Source organism: Neofelis nebulosa, chromosome 12, assembly GCF_028018385.1.
Source record: "Neofelis nebulosa isolate mNeoNeb1 chromosome 12, mNeoNeb1.pri, whole genome shotgun sequence".
NCBI lineage: Eukaryota > Metazoa > Chordata > Mammalia > Carnivora > Felidae > Neofelis > Neofelis nebulosa.
The window spans coordinates 89,087,132-89,108,825 of NC_080793.1; the positions used below are offsets into that span (position 1 = coordinate 89,087,132).

At 39.6% G+C, this 21,694-nt stretch overlaps 1 protein-coding gene across 2 annotated transcripts in view; it reads right to left on the reverse strand.

Moving 5' to 3' along the window:
* PLGRKT (plasminogen receptor with a C-terminal lysine) overlaps positions 1-21,694 on the reverse strand; it is a 43,934-nt gene that overhangs the window by 20,061 nt on the left and 2,179 nt on the right. For both annotated transcript variants that reach the window (XM_058695851.1, XM_058695852.1), the window contains exon 3: positions 20,498-20,584. In XM_058695851.1, coding sequence (XP_058551834.1) covers positions 20,498-20,578 — 81 coding nt within the window. In that variant the 5' untranslated portion in view covers positions 20,579-20,584. The remainder of the gene's footprint in view (positions 1-20,497; positions 20,585-21,694) is intronic.

The following is a 21,694-nucleotide window of genomic DNA, read 5'->3' on the forward strand; positions in this document are numbered from 1 at the left end:
ACTAGCAATATATTAACTTGAAATTAATGATATTAATTAGAATAAGATAAAATTCAAAATTCAGTTTCTCACATGCCTTGCTGGAACTTTAGTTTTTACTCTGAAGAATATAGGAAGCTGCTGGAGGTTATAAGCAGGAATTTGTGTGATTTGATGCTTTAACAGGACCAGTCTGAGAGATGAGCATGTGTGTTCAAAGCAGCAATATTCATAATAGACCCAAACTGGAACCAATCCAAATACCCATCAACAATAGAATGGGTAAATAAATCGTGGTTTTGTGTAATTGAATACTACAAAGCCTGGAAAAAATGAATTATGGCTACAAGCAACAATATGAATAAACAATGTGGACATAATATTGAATGGGAAAAAAAGACAAAAGAATGCATACTGTGTGATTGCATACATACGAAGCATTAACATAGGCAAAACTAATTTATGAGGATAGAGGTCTGGATAATGGTTGCCTTTAAGCAGTGAGAGAGAGAGAGAGAGAGAGAGAGAGAGGCAGGAGGAAGCCTCCTAAGGGCTGAAGATGTTCTATATATTGATCTTGGTGATACTTATACCGGTATAAACATATGTAGAAATTTATTGACCTGGATACATAGGGTTTGTGTACTTCACTATGTCTATGACATGCTTCAGTATAAGAAGGAAATAAGTTGTAGGGGAACAGTTAGGAGGCTATAGCACGAATGGAGGCAAAAGATGGGGTTTGGATGGAGGTGGTGAGAAGTGGTTGGATTCTGGATATTTTGGAACTTAGAGCTGAAAGTGATTTTCTGATGGACTGGGTAATGGGGTGTGAGAGAAAGGGAAAAGTAAGAGGTAACCTCAGGTTTGAAGCCTGAGAACAGCATGGTGGTCGCACTTGTGGAGATGGGGAAGCCTCCAGGATGAGCAGATCTGATGGCTAAGAATGGGATCGGTGGGGTGAGAATAAGGAATTGTGTGTGGTTTGAACATGTTAGTTTGAGGTGTTTATGGACATCTAGGTAGATACGTCAAGTAGACAGTATGATCGGTCTAGGGTAGAAATATAAATCTGAAGTTATCAGTTATATAGGTGGTATTTGAAATTAGGAGATGGAATGAGATCCCCTATGACATGAGCACAGACAGAGAAGACAACTGTGATATGAGCCAGGGCCACTCCTGGAACGTGCAACAGGGAGCAGAGGAGGCAGAAGAGACTGAGATGGCTTCATTAGCGAAGGAGGAAGGGAACCAGGAGATAGGCTTTCCCAGCATTGAGGACAGTAGTTTCAAGGAGGGAGTGATCAGTGATCAACTGTATCAAGAGTTGTTGAGAAATCGAGTGAGCCAAGCCCTGAGATATTAATTCTGTTGATTAGTGATAATCTGAAACCATGCCTGTCACATTGGTAAACACTCAAATATCACAGGCTATGTGGAGAATATCATGGGGAATATACCTTAAAACCGATATAAACTCATTATTCTTGGCAGGAGATCATATTTTTGCAGTGAAGAAAATAAAAATTCTTCAGAAATGAGGTCACTCTCCTACTCTTTCCCTCTGACTTTCCAAGTTTTGGCTTAAAATTAGCAAGTATATAGTCCTAGGGAACTAGTCTAGCCTTCTATCACCCTGGTCCTAAAGAACATGGAGAACTGAAGTGTTTTCTTGTCTGTTCCATAGTTTAAAGACTGCCCAAACTTGTGATGGAGTGTTCCTCTTCTGGGAAACAGGGCTGCCACTTACTCAACCTCCTGGTGCCTCGGTTTCCCATCTACAAAATGGAAATAGTTAATAGTGGCAATCTCAGTATGTGTAACAAGGATTACAGGGGTTAATATGTTCAGAGAGCTTAGAATAGTACTTGGCATAGAGAAAATGTTAAATAAGAATTAGATATTTATTATCTTATCCTAGTGCTCCTCCTGCTGAAGACCACCAGCAAAGTAAAGTAAAAAAAGTAGAGTTCATTGACTTGTTGCAGCGAAAGAGAAACATACCATAGGAAGTGTGGGGTGTCTCAGTAAGAGACTATTAGAAGAGATTTATAGGACATGGACTTGTGTTAAATAATTTGGGGGAAGGTTCAGAGATCATCTGGACTGAGTGCTGTCAGAAAGTGGGAATAATTCCATGACTGGATATTTTAAGTCTTCTTATCTAGAAGGTGGCAGGTACTAAGCATGTGCAAGTTGTAAATAGTAGAGAAGGAACAGCCCTCACATTAGTCAGCATGGGGCGGGGGGGCCGCCCAGTCATCTCTGTAGTTTGGACGATGTCCATTTCTTTGTCTATTTTCTGACATGATTATAGAGTGGTCTTGTCTGATGGTGGTGCTCTCTGAAGCTGCTTATGTTCCCTAGGAGAACACCATGGCCTAACTGGTAGTGCCAGGGCCTAGCTGTCAGGGGTACATTTTTCTTTCTCAGTCTGTACCAACTGCCATGTGCTTTCAGGGGGTGATTAAAAGACTCTGGGAAGATTTTTTTTAATTTCTTCTGATAACATCTGAGTAATGAGTCATCAAGGAGGACCTGGGGAGGTGGCCAGAGAGGATAAACTGATCTAGGAAAAATCTGAGGATTTAATCCTAAGTGTACCCATCGTCTCTGCTTTGCAGATGACCCACTCTCTAGAAGCTCTTAGAAAGGGAAAGAATGTTAGTGGGTCATCCACAGTGATACCAGAGAGAAAATAGGAAGTGACGGGAGTTTGCCTCTGGCCCTCGGAGAGAAGGGATTCTGGCATGAACTCCAGGGTAGGATGGCCTTCTCCTTTGTGACCTAAAGCCTTTACAAATATGAAGTGGAGGGACTTGCTTCACAGTACGTGAAACTCACCTCCTCTGAAGGATAGGGACCCTGGGAGCTCTCAATGAGAATGTGCTTCAGGAAAACCTAAGTGACGAAGAGAAATGTCAAGGAGGAGTGAGGAGCAAAGGTGAGGTTTCCAGGGGCCCGAAGTGTAAAATACCCAGGATGGTTGGTGAATGTGGCCAGATGCACCAGGAAGGTATCATCTGATTTAGATATTCATTGAAGAACCAACACAGGCTGTCTAGAAGATTCTGAAACCCTGGTGCCAGCCTTCATCTGCCTCAGGCTAGGATGTTTTTTGGCTTAGAATCTCAGGAACAGCACACTCTGTATCTAGTTAAGTTTATATTTTCATAAACTAGTTTTGTCTTTATTTTGCTTACCTTTGTCCATGTAAAATTAACCTGTAAAACCACGGGAGTGCTAAGGGAAGATCTGGACATGTTGACAGAATTGGCCAAGGCAGACTGATGCTAGACCATTTTCAGAATCTGAAGATCACAGGAGAGGCCAAACAGAGGGGCCTTAGGCAGAGACTCAGAGAGGTAGCTGTGGGGCCTGGGGACCCTTCCTACACGGGCTCTCTCCCAAGGGCACAGGACCCAAGGGCAGAACGTGAACACCAGTACACCATCCTTGCCTTTCTTCCACAGTGTTTATTCTTGGTGGCCTTCCATAATTCACCAAATGAAGGTGGGGTTTGTGACTTTGGAGCCGGGGAGATCCAGACTCCGACCTCAGGCTCCTTTGGTGTTAGCTCTCTGGTCTTAGATGTGGGACTCTACACAGCAGTTACCTCAATCCATCAAATGCAGCGATTACACACCTACCTCACAAATCTCTTGAGAGACAGTAAGTGTAAAAAGGCAAGTCCAGGGTGTTGGAAATAAAGTGTAGTGATGGCAGTCAAATCTACATGTGTGCTGCCTTCCCTGTATCATGTCAAACAGGAACATTTCAGGAGAGAACTTTTTAAATGTCTTTGAAATTCAAAAAAGACTAAATCTTAAAAAAAAAAAAAGTTCTGTTGACTACTATAATGCCTAATTGTCAGAAAATTGTTGCAAAGGAGATATTTGTTCTTTTGCCCTACTAGGTCTCCCTACTCTAAATATCAAAGTAGCAGAATTTTCTAAGAAAAACAAATGAAGGATATATAGCATATACCAACAGAAAAATACTTGACTGAATTTATGTTGGCCACCAAAAGCCCTTGGAATTTGGCTTCAAAGATTAAATGTTTGTATGTGCTTAAAGCATCATTCAGTTTATCTATAATCATTGATTTAACACAACTTTATATGATGCAATATGGTTTTGATTTGTGCTAAATCAAAATAAGATTACTTATCTTTGAAGCATTTGCAATTTTTGACATTTGATTATTCAGGGTGAAACAGAAAATAGCCAAGATGTGCAAAAACATTGCCTGGGGGGAAAAGGCTAAGATAACAGAAGGAAGTCATAACCAACTGCAATACTAATTTTATCTAGATTATCACAATATTTTTCATGAGGGCAGCGCACTTTGGGCTTTATGTCAGAAAATTCCACAAAACTAGTTTGTCACATGTAACGAATTGTGTTGTTGGGTAAAAGATGATGTCACACTGGCTATTCCTTAGTCTTTGGTCAGAAGCAGTGGTAAACTCGGTGTTGATTCAGCACTGCCTTCTCCTCATCACCCTGTGAGCAGTGGCACACATTACTGAGACTGTCCTCCAGAATCAAAGGCAGGGTCTGTGGCCTTGGAGCAGAGGTAAGGTTGGCCTTGAATTGTATTCAATCATGAGGAAAAAAGGGCAGTCCCACAGCCACCCTGGTATGTTCATTTGTTTTCATATTTTGTCCAGCTCAGCTGTCCTCAGCCTTTTAGTAAGCCAAGACACCCTAAAGCTGGCCACTTGTTAGGTTGAGTAGAGAATCTGTGGGAAGGAGGTTTGGTTGGAAAAGCCTCACAGATAATTCAATGCACCTTCCCCTTTCCCACCGCTACCAGGCTCAAGGGGGTAGGGGCACATTCTCCTCAATCAGGTAATCCTACACCAATCTCCATTGCTGCAAGGGTGCACAGAGGTGAGGAGTTGGCCTGGCCTGGGCAGCAATGAACCTCACACCACTTAGAGCTCTGTTACCTGCACTATGAGATCCAGAAGGAAAGGCAACAAATCTCTTAGAACAACAATGCCGGGTACTAGGGTTTAATCAAAACGAGACTGAAACAGTCTGCACATTTTGGAACAAACCTCTTGATTTTTCAGTGTCTTTGTTTTTTCCTTTCTCCATTTATATTTTAGACATTGTGATAAATTATATAATCTGCTCTCCTCAGGACTGCTCCAGGGAGGGCCTCTTGGGATAAATTAAGTGATACTTGGCAAGTTGTCATAGATGTTAACAGTAAAGATGCTATATAATTCTGAGTAATTGCTTAGGGTTGATATGCTTATGTAACTTGTCATTGACAATAAGTCCCAGAAGGGTGTATTTCTTATTTCCACAGCTTATCCTAAATTTTATCTTAAAACTTCTACTTGTGCTTCCCATTTACTATGTCACTACTGTGTAATTATTACATAGATATGCATAAGCCAAATTGTTTAAGGTTAACTTACATTCTCATATTGGTTAATGCCCTGGATTTTGTGTATGTCTTATGAGTGAATAATTGAAGCAGGGAGAGACAAATATGGTTATGTAAAAGTGCGAAAAGTAGTCAGACTCCCTGGTTTGAATCTTGGTTCTACTCCACACCAGCTGCGTAACTTTAGACGAGCTCCTTAACCTCTCTGGGTTTCAGCTTCCTCATCTATAAAATGGTCATAATAATAGGGTCTCTTTACCAGGTTATTATGAAACAAAATAAGAGAATACATAAAATGTATAGAATAGTGGCTGGCATTTAACAAGCACTCGGTAAAAATTGGCAATTATTATTATTTTTTTAATGTTTTATTATTATTTTAATGTTTATTACTATTATGTTTAATGTTATTCTTGAGAGGTAGAGAGAGAGAGCACAAGCAGGGGAAGGGTAGAAAGAGAGGGAGACACAGAATCTGAAGCAGGCTCCAGGCCCTGAGCTGTGAGCATGGATCCTGATGCGGGGCCCGAACGCACGAACCGCGAGATCATGACCTGAGCCGACGTTGGACGCTTAACCAACTGAGCCACCCAGGCGCCCCACATATATCCCTTTCTTAAGAACTGTGAACATTAATTATATTTATCTTTGTTAAGTCAATTTTTCAAAAATTTTGAAAGGCCTAATCTAGAATTTTTGATGTAGTGGCTGAGGTTTATTAAATTCTTGGGAAGTAAGAACTTGCGATCCACATTTACTTGCTGATCAGTTGGGAAGGGAAGGTGGAGAGAAAGTAGAGGAGGCAAAATATATTTATGAGGTTTTCAACATAGTCATTGAGGGAAAAAAATGAATGGTACAGATGTAAGGAAATGAAGGAAGAGGGGAAAATAATTGGAAATAATATAATTGAATGAAACTTCCCAATATGAGGACTCTTTCATAAGGAGTTTTTTTAAAGTAACTTTCCATTTACAAAAAAGAACCACACATTAGATGCTGCAAACAAAATTCACTATCACTTCCCTCTAACACTGACTTAAACATGCCTGTTTTTTTAATCAACTCCCTTTTTGCCTGAGATAGAGCCTAAGGTTGAACTCTTTGCAAACCACATTCTGATGTGTTGCTGGTTCCGAGGGCAGAGATCAGGGGCAGAGGACAGACTTTTATTAAGGCTTGGGTGAAATTAATTATGTAAGCTATAAAAACATGTGTCTGAAGAAATGAATCTTACCTTGACTAGGTGATCATTACTCTGAGGCATGATATGAATTTGTTTCCAATAATTGGCAAGAGAGCTTCACAGTCAGTTACTTAATCCAGAAGTCATTGAAAGCTTGGTCAGCAGTTCTGACCGTGTCTCTGTAGATGCATCCACAGTTCAACCATGTCTCTGTAGGTACCTCAACAGTTCTAACCGTGTCCCTGTAGATACCTCCACAGTTCTGACCATGTCTCTATAGGTACCTCCACAGAAACATGAAGCAATTTCATTAGGAAATAAGGGAAGTGATCATCAGGGAGTAAGACCATATGAATCAGGGAGCAGAGCATAACGTAGGCAGCGGTCATCAGGGAATAAGAAAGTATGGATAAGGGAGCAGAGCATAACATAGGCAGCGATTATCAGGGAGTAAGAAAGTATGGAACAGATGGGAATGCAAGCTGGTGCAGCCACTCTGGAAAACAGTATGGAGGTTCCTCAAAAAACTAAAAATAGAACTACCCTACAACCCAGCAATTGCACTACTAGGCATTTATCCACAGGATACAGGTGTGCTGTTTCGAAGGGACACATGCACCCCCATGTTTATAGCAGCACTATTAACAATAGCCAAAGTATGGAAAGAGCCCAAATGTCCACCGATGGATGAGTGGATAAAGAAAATGTGGTATATATATACAATGGAGTATTACTCGGCAATCAAAAAGAATGAAATCAGGGCACCTGGGTGGCTCAGTCGGTTAAGCGGCCGACTTCGGCTCAGGTCATGATTTCGCAGTCCATGAGTTCGAGCCCCGCATCGGGCTCTGTACTGACAGCTCAGAGCCTGGAGCCTGTTTCAGATTCTGTGTCTCCCTCTCTCTGACCCTCCCCTGTTCATGCTCTGTCTCTCTCTGTCTCAAAAATAAATAAACATTAAAAAAAATTAAAAAAAAAAAGAATGAAATCTTGCCATTTGCAACTACGTGGATGGAACTGGAGGGTATTATGCTAAGTGAAATTAGTCAGTCAGAGAAAGACAAAAATCATATTGCTTCACTCATATGAGGACTTTAAGAGACAAAAAGATGAACATAAGGGAAGGGAAATAAAAATAATATAAAAACAGGGAGGCGGACAAAACAGAAGACACTCATAAATACGGAGAACAAACTGAGAGTTACTAGAGGGATTGTGGGAGGGGGGATGGGCTAAATGGGTAAGGGGCATTAAGGAATCTACTCCTGAAATCATTGTTTCACTATATGCTAACTAATTTGGATGTAAATTTTAAAAAATAAAAAATAAAAGAAAGTATGGATCAGCGAGCAGAGCATAACGTAGGCAGCGATCGACAGGGAATAAGAGGAGGAGAGGCAGCGATTGTCAGGGAGTAAGAAGTATGCATCAGGGAGCAGAGCATAATGTAGGAGAAGTTGAGAGGAAAACATTATATTCAAGAACATCTTTAGAACAGTGCACATTTCTCTGTGTAATAATCTCTGTTCACTACCTCACACTGCATTTTCCTTTGTCCTTCTGCAGTATAATTTGGAAGCCCATCTCTTGGAATAGGCACTAAGGACCAAATGGAGATGTGGTTTCTTATTCCTAATTTGCATGGTTCTGATTTTCCCAAAAAATCCTCATGTACACATCAACTCCCCCCAAAAGTGGGTTTTTTACTTGGTAATGTATTATTAAGAAATGCACTAGGGCTGTATTCTTTAACATAATACCTTCAATCATACTTTGTAATTCTAAATGAATCTGTCTCTGGGTGGTTTATGAATGCTAACAGCAAGACCAAAAAATGTATTTAAATAGAACATTTTCACATATGAAAGGCTATTTTTATTTTTACATTTAAAGGCTCTTAACATCTAGAAGGCATTTAAAAATATTAAATGAAGAACTTTTTTTAAAAAGTATATTTATTTTTGAAGGGGAGAGAGACAGAGCATGAGTGAGGGAAGAGCAGAAAGAGAGGGAGACACAGAATCCGAAGCAGGCTCCAGGCTCTGAGCTGTCAGCACAGAGCCAGACACGAGGCTGTAGCTCACAAACCGTGAGATCATGACCTGAGCTGAAGTCAGATGCTTAACCGACTCAGCCACCCAGGCGCCCCTTAAATGAAGAACTTTTTAGGAAGGACTGAAACCTAGCAGAAAAATGCTTTTGCACTCTAGGTAATCCCTGCTGGAAGGCTGTGTAGAAACAGGTAGTATTTTGTTGTATTTATATCATAATAGGTCTCATTGTAAGAGATAGAAGCCAGTTTGGATAAATTTAAAGCTACAACAAATTTGTCACAGCAGTAAGAAACTAATACAGTGCCCATACATCATTTGAATAAATAATATTGCCCACACAATGGAGTACTATGCAACTATTAAAGAAAATGAGAAAAACCTCTGAACAGCTTTGGAGTGATATACTGTTAAATGTATAGGCAAGGTATAAAAGGGTATCATTGGTAGACTACCCTTTATGTAAGAAAGAAGGAGACAAAAGAAAATACGCACGTATCAGTTTATTGTGCAAAAGAAGTGCAGTAAGGATAATTGAAGACTAGAGAAATTAGGCACCTATAGGTTGAATGTGGGAAGGGGCTATATAAAAGAGAGAGGTGGGAATAGGTTAGCTGGAATGAGGAGGGAGATACCCTTCTTGGAGTGTGTCTTGCTGTATAGCTTTGACTAGTAGAACACAGTTATGTTTTATATACCCCCCTACCCTACAACTAATTAAAACTGACCAGACATAGGGAGAATATAAAGTATAAATATTACAAATAAATAACCTAACCATTCTGAAGGAGCCCAGGAAGAACTAACCCAATTCACAGGAAAACAGTATTTTGAGTGGATATTTATTGTAAAGGGGAAAAGAACAAAAAATGTACTTTACTTAGTGAATCTGTTTCTCACCGGGGTATATATTGGCAATTTTAGAATTATTTTACTTGTCTACTAGGAGTGAAATGAATATATTATGGAAAATAACAGCCAGGTTTCTCACTGTCTGATAAAGAACATATGAGGATAGGGAAAGACTAGAATGAGGCGTCATATTGGATTGATCAGAGATATCAGCATGAACTCCTGGTTTAGTGTATGTGCATGGGCTAGTACATGTACATGTCTTTGCTGAATAGGTCCAGGAACAATGACTATAGCAACAAACACATCTAGAGTCCAGGTCTTGATTTCTAAGTACTATTCTCCAATAAGAGGAACCAGGACTCCTTGATTAAGTGGTTAAATTCCAGACCTGGGACAGGGACAATATATATGGACTATCTTTTGATCACAGAAAATAAAAAAATATTCAAAAAACGTTGGGGTATGTCAAAAGGACCTAGGAGCCAACTTGAAGGAATTTCCAATAGCCAAGACAATAATTTAAGCCATAAAGTAAATAATGGTGGTACTAGATTATAACCCATAGGATAAAATGTCCATGAGACCATATTGCTATAAATAATTTGGGTGAAGAAGGAACAGCTTTTCCAGTGAACAAATACAGATGGAATGAAGAAGATACAAAAATCACCACTAGGCAGATACTACAGTAATAATTGTTGCATGTAAGATCCCACCAATGGGTGCGGAGATCAATGGACACAAGTGTGAGTAGTAGCAAGATATTAACTGAGTCTCAAAGTATCTCCCCAAAGGTATTTATCAATTAGAAAACCAAAAATAGTAAGTTTACAGTGGAGAGACCTGCTAGGCACCACCTTAACCAAGTGATCAAGGTTAACATTACCAGTAATAAGACATACTGACATCAGGTATCCTCTGATATGGTGCAATGAGAAAGGCACAATAGCATTCTGTGGTTTAAGAATAATAGCAAAAAGTGCACAACCTGAATCTAATTGTCAGAAAACACTAAAAGAACCCAAAGTAAAATAAATTCTTCTAAATAATTGACCAGGACTTATCCAAAATACTTATCATGAAAGCGAAGGAAGGAATGAGGAACTGTCACAGATTGGAAGAGACTAAGGAGACACAACAGTTAAATGCAGTGTGAGATCTTAGATTGGATCCTGGAACAGAAAAGGGACATTAGAAGAAAAATTGGTGAAATATCAAAAAGATCAGTTGTTTGGTTCATTTTATTGTGCTTATGTTAATTTCCTGGTTTTGATCATTGTATTTTGATATTATAAATTGTTAATATTAGAGGAAGCTAATAAATGAAGGGTATCCATAAACTCTCTCTGTATTAGTTTTGTAATTTTTCTGTAAATCTAAATTTTTATTTATTTATTTTTATTTTTTTAATCTTGTTCTTTTTTAATGTTTTTTTTTTAATTTTTAAGAAATATTTATTTTTGAGACAGAGAGAGAGACAGTGCGAGTGGGGGAGGTGCAGAGAGAGAGGGAGACACAGAATGCAAAGCAGGCTCCAGGTTCTGAGCTGTCAGCACAGAGCCTGACTTGGGGCTCAAACCCATCGACTGGACCATGAAATCATGACCTGAGCTGAAGTCAGTCGCCCAACTGCCCCAATGTTTCTTTATTTTTAAGAGAGAGAGAGAGAGAGAGAGACAGAGCATGCGTGGAGGATGGGCAGAGAGAGGGAGGCAGAATCTGAAGCAGGCTCCAGGCTCTGAGCTGTCAGCACAGAGCCCAATGCAGGGCTCAAACCCACGAACTGTGAGATCATGACCTGAGCCAAAGTCGGACACTTAACTGACTGAGCCACCTAGGTGCGCCTTATTTATTTATTTTTTAAAGTTTATTCATATTTTTTTGAGAGAGAGACAGAGAGACAGAGAGAGAGAGAGAGAGAGAGAGAGAGAGAGAGAACAAGTGGGGGAGAAACAGAGAGAGTGGGAGAGGGAGAAAGAATCCCAAGCAGGCTCTGCACTGTTAGCACAGAGCCCGATTCAGGATTTGAACTCACTAACCATGAGATCATGGCCTAAACTGAAATCAGATGCTTAACCAACTGAGCCACCCAGGCACCCCTAAAATTATTTTAAACTAAAACATTTATTAAAATGTGGTTTCACTATTATTTTGTACTTAGTAAGATTATTGAAGAATAATGACACTTTGAATTGTTACCCTAATGTTAACTATTAGAGATATTTATAGGGGATATTTTTTTTTTGTCTCTTAAAAATTCTCCTCCTCCTGCTGCCCCACATTCTTAATTATCTTAAGGAAGAAAATGAAGTAGAAACAAGACACATATGAGAAGTGTAAAGATTTTAACAGCAAGCCTGCATTAAATTATTTTTAGAGTAAGGTAGGGTGAGAGGGAGAAAGAATACATGTTATGAAGATTTATAGAGAAAACAAAATTATTAAAGCTATAGTACCATTTTTTAATTAACAGCTTTGTGTCCCAGACTCTGAATATATTGGCCGTTCAGAACATGCTTTACTGAGTTAATAAATAAGTAAAGTGACCACCCTTGTTCGAGCAATGAAAAACTAAAAATGAATTAAAATTCACTCTGATCAGATTTATGAAACAGAATTATAGTTGAGGGAAGCAAAGAAAAAGAAAAGCCTTCTGGCAGTCTATAACTGGATTCATTGATCTCATTTAAGTTTGTGAACAAACCTAAAACCATTGTGTCCCCTTTAGAGAACTGATTGAAGGGTCCTGGACCCAATGTCAGCAGGGAAAGGCTAGGTAGCACAAGATAAGCTTGGTGGCTTGACCCTTGTCATTTAGTTGTTTCCCTCTGTAGAGATAAGTACCTGTGGCATCAATGACCTCATTATTTCACTTTCATTTCCTACCCTTCCTGAATATGGACAGAATATAGGAAATCATAACTATTTTCGTTAACTCCTCTAAGTGATTCCATTAAGTGATTAATATTTTGCCCCACATTTAAAGAGATTTGCTGAAGATTTTTAGCAACCTCTTTAAAAGTCAAATAATGGGGGCGCCTGGGTGGCGCAGTCGGTTAAGCGTCCGACTTCAGCCAGGTCACGATCTCGCGGTCCGTGAGTTCGAGCCCCGCGTCAGGCTCTGGGCCGATGGCTCGGAGCCTGGAGCCTGCTTCCGATTCTGTGTCTCCCTCTCTCTCTGGCCCTCCCCCGTTCATGCTCTGTCTCTCTCTGTCCCAAAAATAAATAAAAAACATTGAAAAAAAAAAATTAAAAAAAAAATAAAAGTCAAATAATGTATTCAATGTATTTACCGAATCCCTCATAATGTAGTTAAATTAACTTATTTCTATCCATTTCAACTTTAGTAGAAAAAGAAACCGGAAGGTTGTCACTGTCTTGAACTTCAGGTACTTGAAGACCACTAATAGGCCAAGATGCTCTTTTCAGAGAGCCTGAACCCTGATGAACAGATTCGTCATCTGAGTCAGTTACAGATTTAGTATGTGACTCCTAATCTTAACTGTGCAGTGCCTGACTTCTTTATGTTCATAAAGAATGAGCCTCCTGCTAACTGGATATCTACATGCAAAAGAGTAAAGTTGAACCCTTACTTCACACCATATAAAAAACTAACCCCAAATGGGTCAAAAACCTAAATATAAAGCTAAAACTATAAAACTCTTAGAAGAAAACACAGAAGCAAATCTTTATGATTTTGGATTTGACAATGGTTTCTCAGATATGACACCTAAAGTACAAGCAACAAAAGAAAAAATAAATTGGATTTCATAAAAATTAAAAACGTGTATTCATGAAAGAACACTGTCAAGAGAGTAAGAAGACAACCCAAAGAATGGGAGAAAATATTCGCAAATCTTGTTTGATGATGATCTAGTGTCCATCATGTATAAGCAACTCCTGCAGAGTCAAAAACAAAAACAACCCAATTTAAAAATGAGCAAAGGACCAGAATAGACATTTCTCCAAAGAAGATATATAAATGGCCAAAAAGTCTGTGAAAAAATGTTATTAGTTATTAGGAAATTTCAAGTCAGAACCACAATGAGAAACAACTTCAAACCCATTAGAATGGGTAGAATTAAAAAAAAAAAGAAAAGAAAAGAAAAGAAAAAGGAAGATAGCAAGTTTGGGCAAGGAAGTGGGTAAATAGTAAGCCACATACCTTTTTTTTTTTTTTTTTTTTTTTTTTTTAAATTTTTTTTTCAACGTTTTTTATTTATTTTTGGACAGAGAGAGACAGAGCATGAACGGGGGAGGGGCAGAGAGAGAGGGAGACACAGAATCGGAAACAGGCTCCAGGCTCCGAGCCATCAGCCCAGAGCCCGACGCGGGGCTCGAACCCACGGACCGCGAGATCGTGACCTGGCTGAAGTCGGACGCTTAACCGACTGCGCCACCCAGGCGCCCCTCCACATACCTTTTGGTAAGAATGTAAAATGGTACACCCACCAAGGGAAACATTTTTGTGGTTCCTCAAGAAGTTAAATATAAAAGTAGGTGATCTAGAAATTCCACTCCTAGGTATATACTCAAGAGTTGAAAAGCAAATGTTCAAACAGAAACCTGTATAAGAATTTTCACAGCAGCATTAATCACAACAGCCAAAAAGTGGAAATATTAATGTCTGTAAACTGATGAGCAGATAAACAAAATGTGGTGTATCTACACAGTGGAATGTTGTTTAGCCATAAGTAGGAATAAAGCTCTGACTCGTGCTACAACATAGAAGGACCTTGGAAAGATTATGTTAAGTGAAATAAGCCAGACAAAAAAATAATATTGCATGATTCCATTTATATGAAATGTCCAGAACAGATCAATTCATACAAAAGCAGACTAGTGGTTGCCAGGGATTGGGGTGATGGAGAGTGACTGCTTAATGGGCATGGGGTTTCCTTTTGATGAAAATGTTATGGAATTCAGTAGCAGAGATGGTTACACAACATTGTAAATGTCACTGAATTGTACACTTTAAAATGATGAATTTTAGGGGCGCCTGGGTGGCTCAGTCAGCTAAGCATCGGACTTTGGCTCAGGTTATGACCTCATGGATCGTGGGTTCGAGCCCCGTGTTGGGCTCTGTGCTGACAGCTCAGAGCCTGGAGCCTGCTTTGGGTTCTGTCTCCCTCTCTCTCTGTCCTTCCCCCACTTGTTCTCTCTCTCTCTCTGTCTCTGTCTCTCAAAAATAAAATAAAAACACTTAAAAATTTTATAAAATGATGAATTTTATATTATTTGCGTTTTACCACAATAAAAATAAACCTCAAGAATAATCATGAGTGAGGGACAAAGGTAACGGGGATAAGGACTGGACAGCAATGAGTTTCAGAGGGTTAAGTTGAAGAGAGTTCCAAATCTGAGTTGGTGAGCTTGTGTTGACATGGTGATCTTTTAGTCAGGGCACTTCCTGGCCACTTCTGGTTCTGGAACCATCTCCCACTTGCTCGTCCTTCCACATACAGAGTTGGCTGCTTTCCTCCCTCTTCACTCCCTACTTTACATTTTGGGCTCCTTGTTGCCACAAGACTCTCTACCAAGCAGACACTGTACTCTCTTGTTTTCCTCAGAACATTAAACCCTTCTTATTTCAAGAAGCTTTCACCTCAAAAAAACAAAACAAAAGCAAAAAACAGATGAGAGGGCATAAGAATGGCAGGTTGTTGGGAGTTATAGGGGTTTAAGCAATTTCAGAAAGTTCTCATAATAGTTATTGCTGCTCTAATTTTTATATATTTGAAAAAGCATGTATTGAGTATACATTATATTTTATGTTGCAGAAACAATCCTATCAAGAGTCCATGCTGCTATATAGACAAATTACTACAAACTTAGTGGCTTAAAATAACACAAATTACTATCTTATACTTCTGGACATCAGATGTCTGACACAGGTGTGAATGGGCTAAAATCAAGGTGTCTGCAAGAATCTCCTTTTCGAGAGTCTAGGGGAGAATCTGTTTCCTAGCATTTTCCAGTTTCTCCAAGCCACCTGCATTCCTTGTGGGGGATCCCTTCCTCCATGTTGCAGTCCAGCAACATCACATCTCTCTCCCTCTCTCTCTCTCTCTCTCTCTCTCTCTCTTTTTAATTTTAACTCCAGTGTAGTTAATATATAGTGTTATGTTAGTTTAAGGTGTCATTATAGTGATTCAACAGTTCTGTGCATTCCTCACTGCTCATGTAAGTGTGCTCTTAATGCCCTTCACCTATTTCACTCCTCCCTATCCTGCCTCCCCTCTGGTAGCCCTCAGTTTGTTCTCTACAGTTAAGAGTCTATTTTTTTGTCTATTTTTTTCTTTGCTCACTTGTTTCTTAAATTCCACATTGGTATTTCTCTCTCTCTCTCTCTCTCTCTCTCTCTCTCTCTCTCTCTCTCTCTCTTTTGTCCTCACCTCTCCACTTTTAAGAATTTGTGTGTTTAGGGGTACCTGGGTAGCCCTGGGTGGTCGGTTGAGCATCTGACTTTGGCTCAGGTCATGATCTCACAGATCGTGCGTTCGAGCCCTGCGTCAGGCTCTGAGCTGTCTGCACAGAGCCCAGAGCCTTCTTCAGATTCTGTATCTCCCTGTCTCTCTTCCCTTCCCCTGCTCATTCTCTGTCTCTCTCTGTCTCTGTCTCTCTCTCTCTCGCTATCAAAAATAACCATTAAAAAACTAAAAAAAAAAAAAAAAGAATTTGTGTGTTTAGATTGGGTCCACATGGATCACCAAGGATAATTTTCCCATCTCAAGGTCTGTTCCCTTAATCACATCTGCAAGGTCCATTTTGCCACAAAATAATACATTCACAGTTCTAGAGACTACTGTGTGGACATCTTTAGGGAGCCAATGTTCTGCTTACCACATACATACACACAAACATCTGGTTATTTGCAGCATGACTCACCCTTGATGATAAATTCCTTGAATTTAGATGATAAGTTCCTTGAATATAGAGCACATACCTTAGGCATTTCTGAGTCCTGCTTAGCATACAGCACATTATTTTATATATATTAAATATGTATTTTTTGGTTTATAACTATACCTCATTTCTTTAACACCAAACTAACAATAGACATACAATCACGTATTTTTTAAATCTTGAGTTTGTTGTCTATACACAGTAAACGGTGAATAAACTACCTGACTTATCTTTACAGGGATCATAACTGCTTTGCTTACAGAGTGCTAGAGCACAGCAAAGACTTATGGAATCTTCCCTCATTCTTTCTGCTTTCCGTTTTCAGTTTCCATTCCGTTATATAATATCAAAATGCTTTTCTGGCCACTCAAGTGATACGAAATTAGTTTAGGTATGCCATATAATGGCATTTTAAGAAAGTATTCATTTTTCTTTGATACTTCGTTTACTTGAGTATAGCCACCATCATGAGTAAGAGAGGCTAAACAAAGCAATGGGAAACTGAGGTTTGCTGATGATATGAAAACATCATTCTAACTAGTAGTATAAATCCCCTCTAGCTCAACTTGAACCAAAGTTGTAATGAAGAGAAAACTTTCTGATTTGAAGTCTTTTACAAATTCTTATTAATCAGACTCCAGTGACTGATTTAATTTCCTGATTAGCTTACTTAAATTGAAAACTATTTGGTTTCATCTCCAATATGCATTGTGTTAAATCCCTGCCAATCATTGATTATAATTATGTAGCATCATGGAAAGCAAAAGGGCAAAGACCTCAAACTAGACTGTGCATTACAGTCTCCTGGAGAGCTTAGAACAGTGACAGCATGCCTGGCCAGGAAGAGATCTGATTGGTCTGGGGTGGGACCTAAATATCCCAAAGCCCTGAGTGAGTAGAATGTACAGCCAGTTAAGAACCTGGGCACTGGTATGAGATGTAGCTGAATCTCTAATTCTTGTTCTTTTCCCTGAATGAAAAAAAAAAACACCCAATAATATGGAATGATTGAGTTATTATTTATCTCCTTTTTTACCAAAAAAAAAAAAAAAAGTAGAAGTAAGAAAAAAAAACTGGGAAAAGTATTCTAGTCATTGGGCTTTTCTTTAATAAGAGTTTTGCTTTATTTCTTCTCTTTACCCCTTTTATTGAGATGCCATCAAATAGGAAAAGCACCAAAAGACATGCTGTCATGGGCTAAAGGCATTAGTACATATGATGTTTCAACTGGGATTTTTAAAAATATTTTAAAGAACTTACAAAGACAAGAAATCTTCTACCCTAGTGGCCCATTCCTTACATTTTCTGAGTCCTGCCCAGTCCCAGGGGCTCTGGGATATGAGGTCAATTCCAGACCGGCTTTAACTGTTTGGGCTCACTCAACATATAGGATGGAACCTATAGGTAGCTTCAGGTGTATTGTGATAACAAAATTCTTCAATTTAGTAATGCGTTCATCGGTACTCATTTTATTATGCTTCATAACTTATAAATATATTCTCTAGAATGTATCAAATGTTTTGTGATACTTTTTTTTTTCAATAAAAGAATAGCTCTAAACCCTAAGAAAGATGTTAGAAGTTGAATTCCTTTAAACAGGAAATATTTGAGGACCCACCTAATCTTCCAAAATTTCTTCAGATTATGTTTCTCTCTAGCCTGTCCCAGTTAAGATCAGAACTCAAGTAGCTTTAAGGTGGAAAGCTGCTTTAATAGTGTTGATCTACATTCTTTTTATCATCCTTCCTTGAAATTAGAAGATAAATAATAAAGTCTATCCTGATCAACAAAGAAAAACGAATCATCCTAACCAAACACATGTTGGGAGAATCAAACTGCATGGGCCATTCCTGTACTTTTTGCTGGGTAGGCCAAGGATATAGGGTCTGACTGTTCTTTACATGGGCCATTACTCAGGGTTGTGTTTGCAGTGAGAAACCTTGAGAAATGAAGTAACAAGTCTTACCTAAGAGCAGCCTGGCTAACCAGTCACGGTAGAAGTAGTAGATTCCATAGCTCACTGTTCCTCCGCTGTGTCCCGAACCCATCGTACCCACCTCAGCATCCAATTAAGCCAACCTGCATGCCCTCTTGAGACTTGAGGGGCACAGGAAAAACTCATGCCAACCTCAAGCTCATGCTGCTTACTGTGCTCTGAGTAGTGAAGTCCTCTGTCTCTGATGGAAGTGTCTCCTGTATTCTGCCAGCGTCCAATAAATAGTAACAGGCTAATTTGTTACCTTGCAAATAGGATAAAATCTCACACCCTTCACATATCCTGACTTCAAGGGAATGGATGTAAAAATCTATAGTTTCCAAAGATCTTGGACAAAAGACTCTCTGGGCATATGACATTCTTGGCTGGTTCATATGCCTAATGTTTAATCTCCCCAGGTCACTTTTCTGTGTTACAAAAATTCAGTTTCCATTCTTTAAATTGTCCCATTCCCCCAAAAGAAATCGTTGTCCTGCACAGGACACTCTTAATAGCAATCATGGCAGCAACCATGAATACTTATAAAGTGAAAGACACTGTTCTGAGGACTTGAGACATTGTCCTATATACTCTCTTTACACGACCATCATTATCCTCAAAGCAACCTTGTGAAGGGGATACTGTTACCTCCAGTTTATAAACCAGGAGGCTGAGGCACAAGTCATACAGTTAGGGGTAGAGATGGGATTCAAACCTAGCTGGTCTGTCTTTAGTCCTCACTTTTAACCACTCACCATACTGCCTCACAGTAGGACCTTCTATCCCCAGGGCCATAATGAACCCCAGAAGCCAAGAGATCTTTGTCTGAAACCTTAGGAAAATAATTTCAGTCAAACCTTTACAACGTTTCATAATACTTCCTGACACTTAGGCAGTTAGACAGTATCAGGCAATTAGACAATCTTCTACTTTGCTACTTCTACTTTGCTATCAGCCTATGTCTAAATCCAGTGTCAAGTTTTCACAGTGTGTATTAATTTCCTATTGTTGCTATAACAAATTATACTTGAAGCTTAAAACAGCATAAATTTATTATCTTATAGTTCTGGAGTCAGAAATCCTAAGCGGGCTGTGTTCCTTCTGGGCTCTAGGAAAGAATCCACATCCTTGCTTTCTCCAGCTTCTAGAGGCTACCTGAATTCCTTCTTTGGCCCTTCACTCTATCTTCAAAGCCAGCAGTGTAGTATCTTCAAATCTTTTTTTTTCTCTCTGACTTTGATCCTCTGTCCTCTCTCTACCCCTTATTTTTTTTTTTTTAACGTTTATTTATTTTTGAGACACAGAGAGACAGAGCATGAATGGGGGAGGGTCAGAGAGAGAGGGAGACACAGAATCCGAAACAGGCTCCAGGCTCTGAGCAGTCAGCACAGAGACCAATGCAGGGCTCGAACTCACGGACCGCGAGATCATGACCTGAGCTGAAGTCGGACGCTTAACCGACTGAGCCACCCAGGCGCCCCATCTGTACCCCTTATAAGGACCATTGTGATTACATTGGGCCCATCCAGATAATCCAGGATAACCCAGGAGCTTCCTTAGCTCAAACTCCTTAACTTAATCACATTTCAAAGTCTCTTTTGCCATGTAAGGCAACATATCCACAGGAGGTTAGGATGCACATATTTGGTGAGGAGAGGGGCATCATTCTACCTCCCCTACACTCTAAGCAGTTACGTCTTCCTTTGGTATGGAAATTTTTATACTAGGATCTAGATTGGAGATTTAAACACGCCCATTTACCAGATAATTAGTAATCCATTTCATCTTGGCTCCGAGGATAGAGGCCCAAGAGCATTTTACCTTTTGGGGCCAAAGAGAACAATACTGCTGGAGTATGTCATAGAAACTTTTTTTTTTTTTCAACGTTTTTTTTTAATTTTTGGGACAGAGAGAGACAGAGCGTGAACGGGGGAGGGGCAGAGAGAGAGGGAGACACAGAATCGGAAACAGGCTCCAGGCTCCGAGCCATCAGCCTGATGCGGGGCTCGAACTCACGGACCGCGAGATCGTGACCTGGCTGAAGTCGGACGCTCAACCGACGGCGCCACCCAGGCGCCCCTGTCATAGAAACTTTAACCACTGTAACAACATAAAAACTTAATTATTTGAAAATGTACCTGGAGTCGAGCATTCATAAGCATAAACTCCTGTTGGTTTTTCATGTTTTCATTCATAGATTTTGAGAATATAAACCCCATCTTCACCTAAAATGTAAAAAAGCAATGAGGCTTAAAATGATATATTCTACATGTATCCTCATATAGGATGCTTTGGACTGCCCATATAACAAATACCAGATACCAGATACCATATAAAAATGTAAAAAAAAAAAAAAAAAAAATCAAATTCTGAGCTAGGAACACAGTGTGGATTACAGTCCTTTCTTCTAAGTAGCTGTCTGATCTTGGGCAAACTTAACCAGCATGGCCAACATTTGCTAGCCTATGACCAGCTGACTGAACGAAGATGATTTCAGAATCTCCTCCTTCTCTATAGGTATACAGCTCCATGTTTCCTGATTTTGCTTCCCACTGTAAATCTTGAAGAACTGGATACTTAAAAACAAACAAAATAAAAGATCACTCTCTCTTCTGTGAGGGACAGTTGTATAGGCCTTCTATACAACTGGATGACAGAAACTTTGCTTCTGAGAAGGGATGATTCAGAAGATGCATTGAGGACACCTTGAAGACAGATTTCTCTGTGCTCCTTGCATTTGTGTTTAGGAAGTTTTAGGTGTTTCCAGGTCACTATGTCAACACTCTTCCTGTGATCCCTGGCCCTCTCCTATATACCCCTATTGTGTCAGCCACTGGTGATATCCCTTGGCCATCCTCTTCTGGCTTCACCTTTCTTCTCTTCAGCTTCTACTGAAGGTCTCAAGAGGGGAAGACCATAATGACACTTAAATGTCCTGGGAAAAACAATTTTTAAATGAATACATGGTATTGCCTATCTTATTTATCATGCTTAGGAAGTTCTTAAGTGCTCTATCACTTCTAGGGAGCCAAAATTTCAGTTTTTTGTTCTTAATCCAATTGGGTAGGTACAGAAGGCCTTCGGTTTATTATTAATTTTACTTTCAGAAGATTAAAAAAACTTAGGGGAGCTACCACCGCTCTCCCCTCAATAACAGTGCTGATTCTCTTTGGTAGGCTACCAAGCAGGTTGTGAACCTCATGTCGGACCGACCAGCCTCAGTGCTTTCCAATGGACCCACACTCTTCTGTAGGAAACCCAGCAGAGCTTATGTTTTTCACAGCCTTATCATGAAATAGTGGGTTCTGGCTAGCTGGGGAGAAGATGATGGGGGA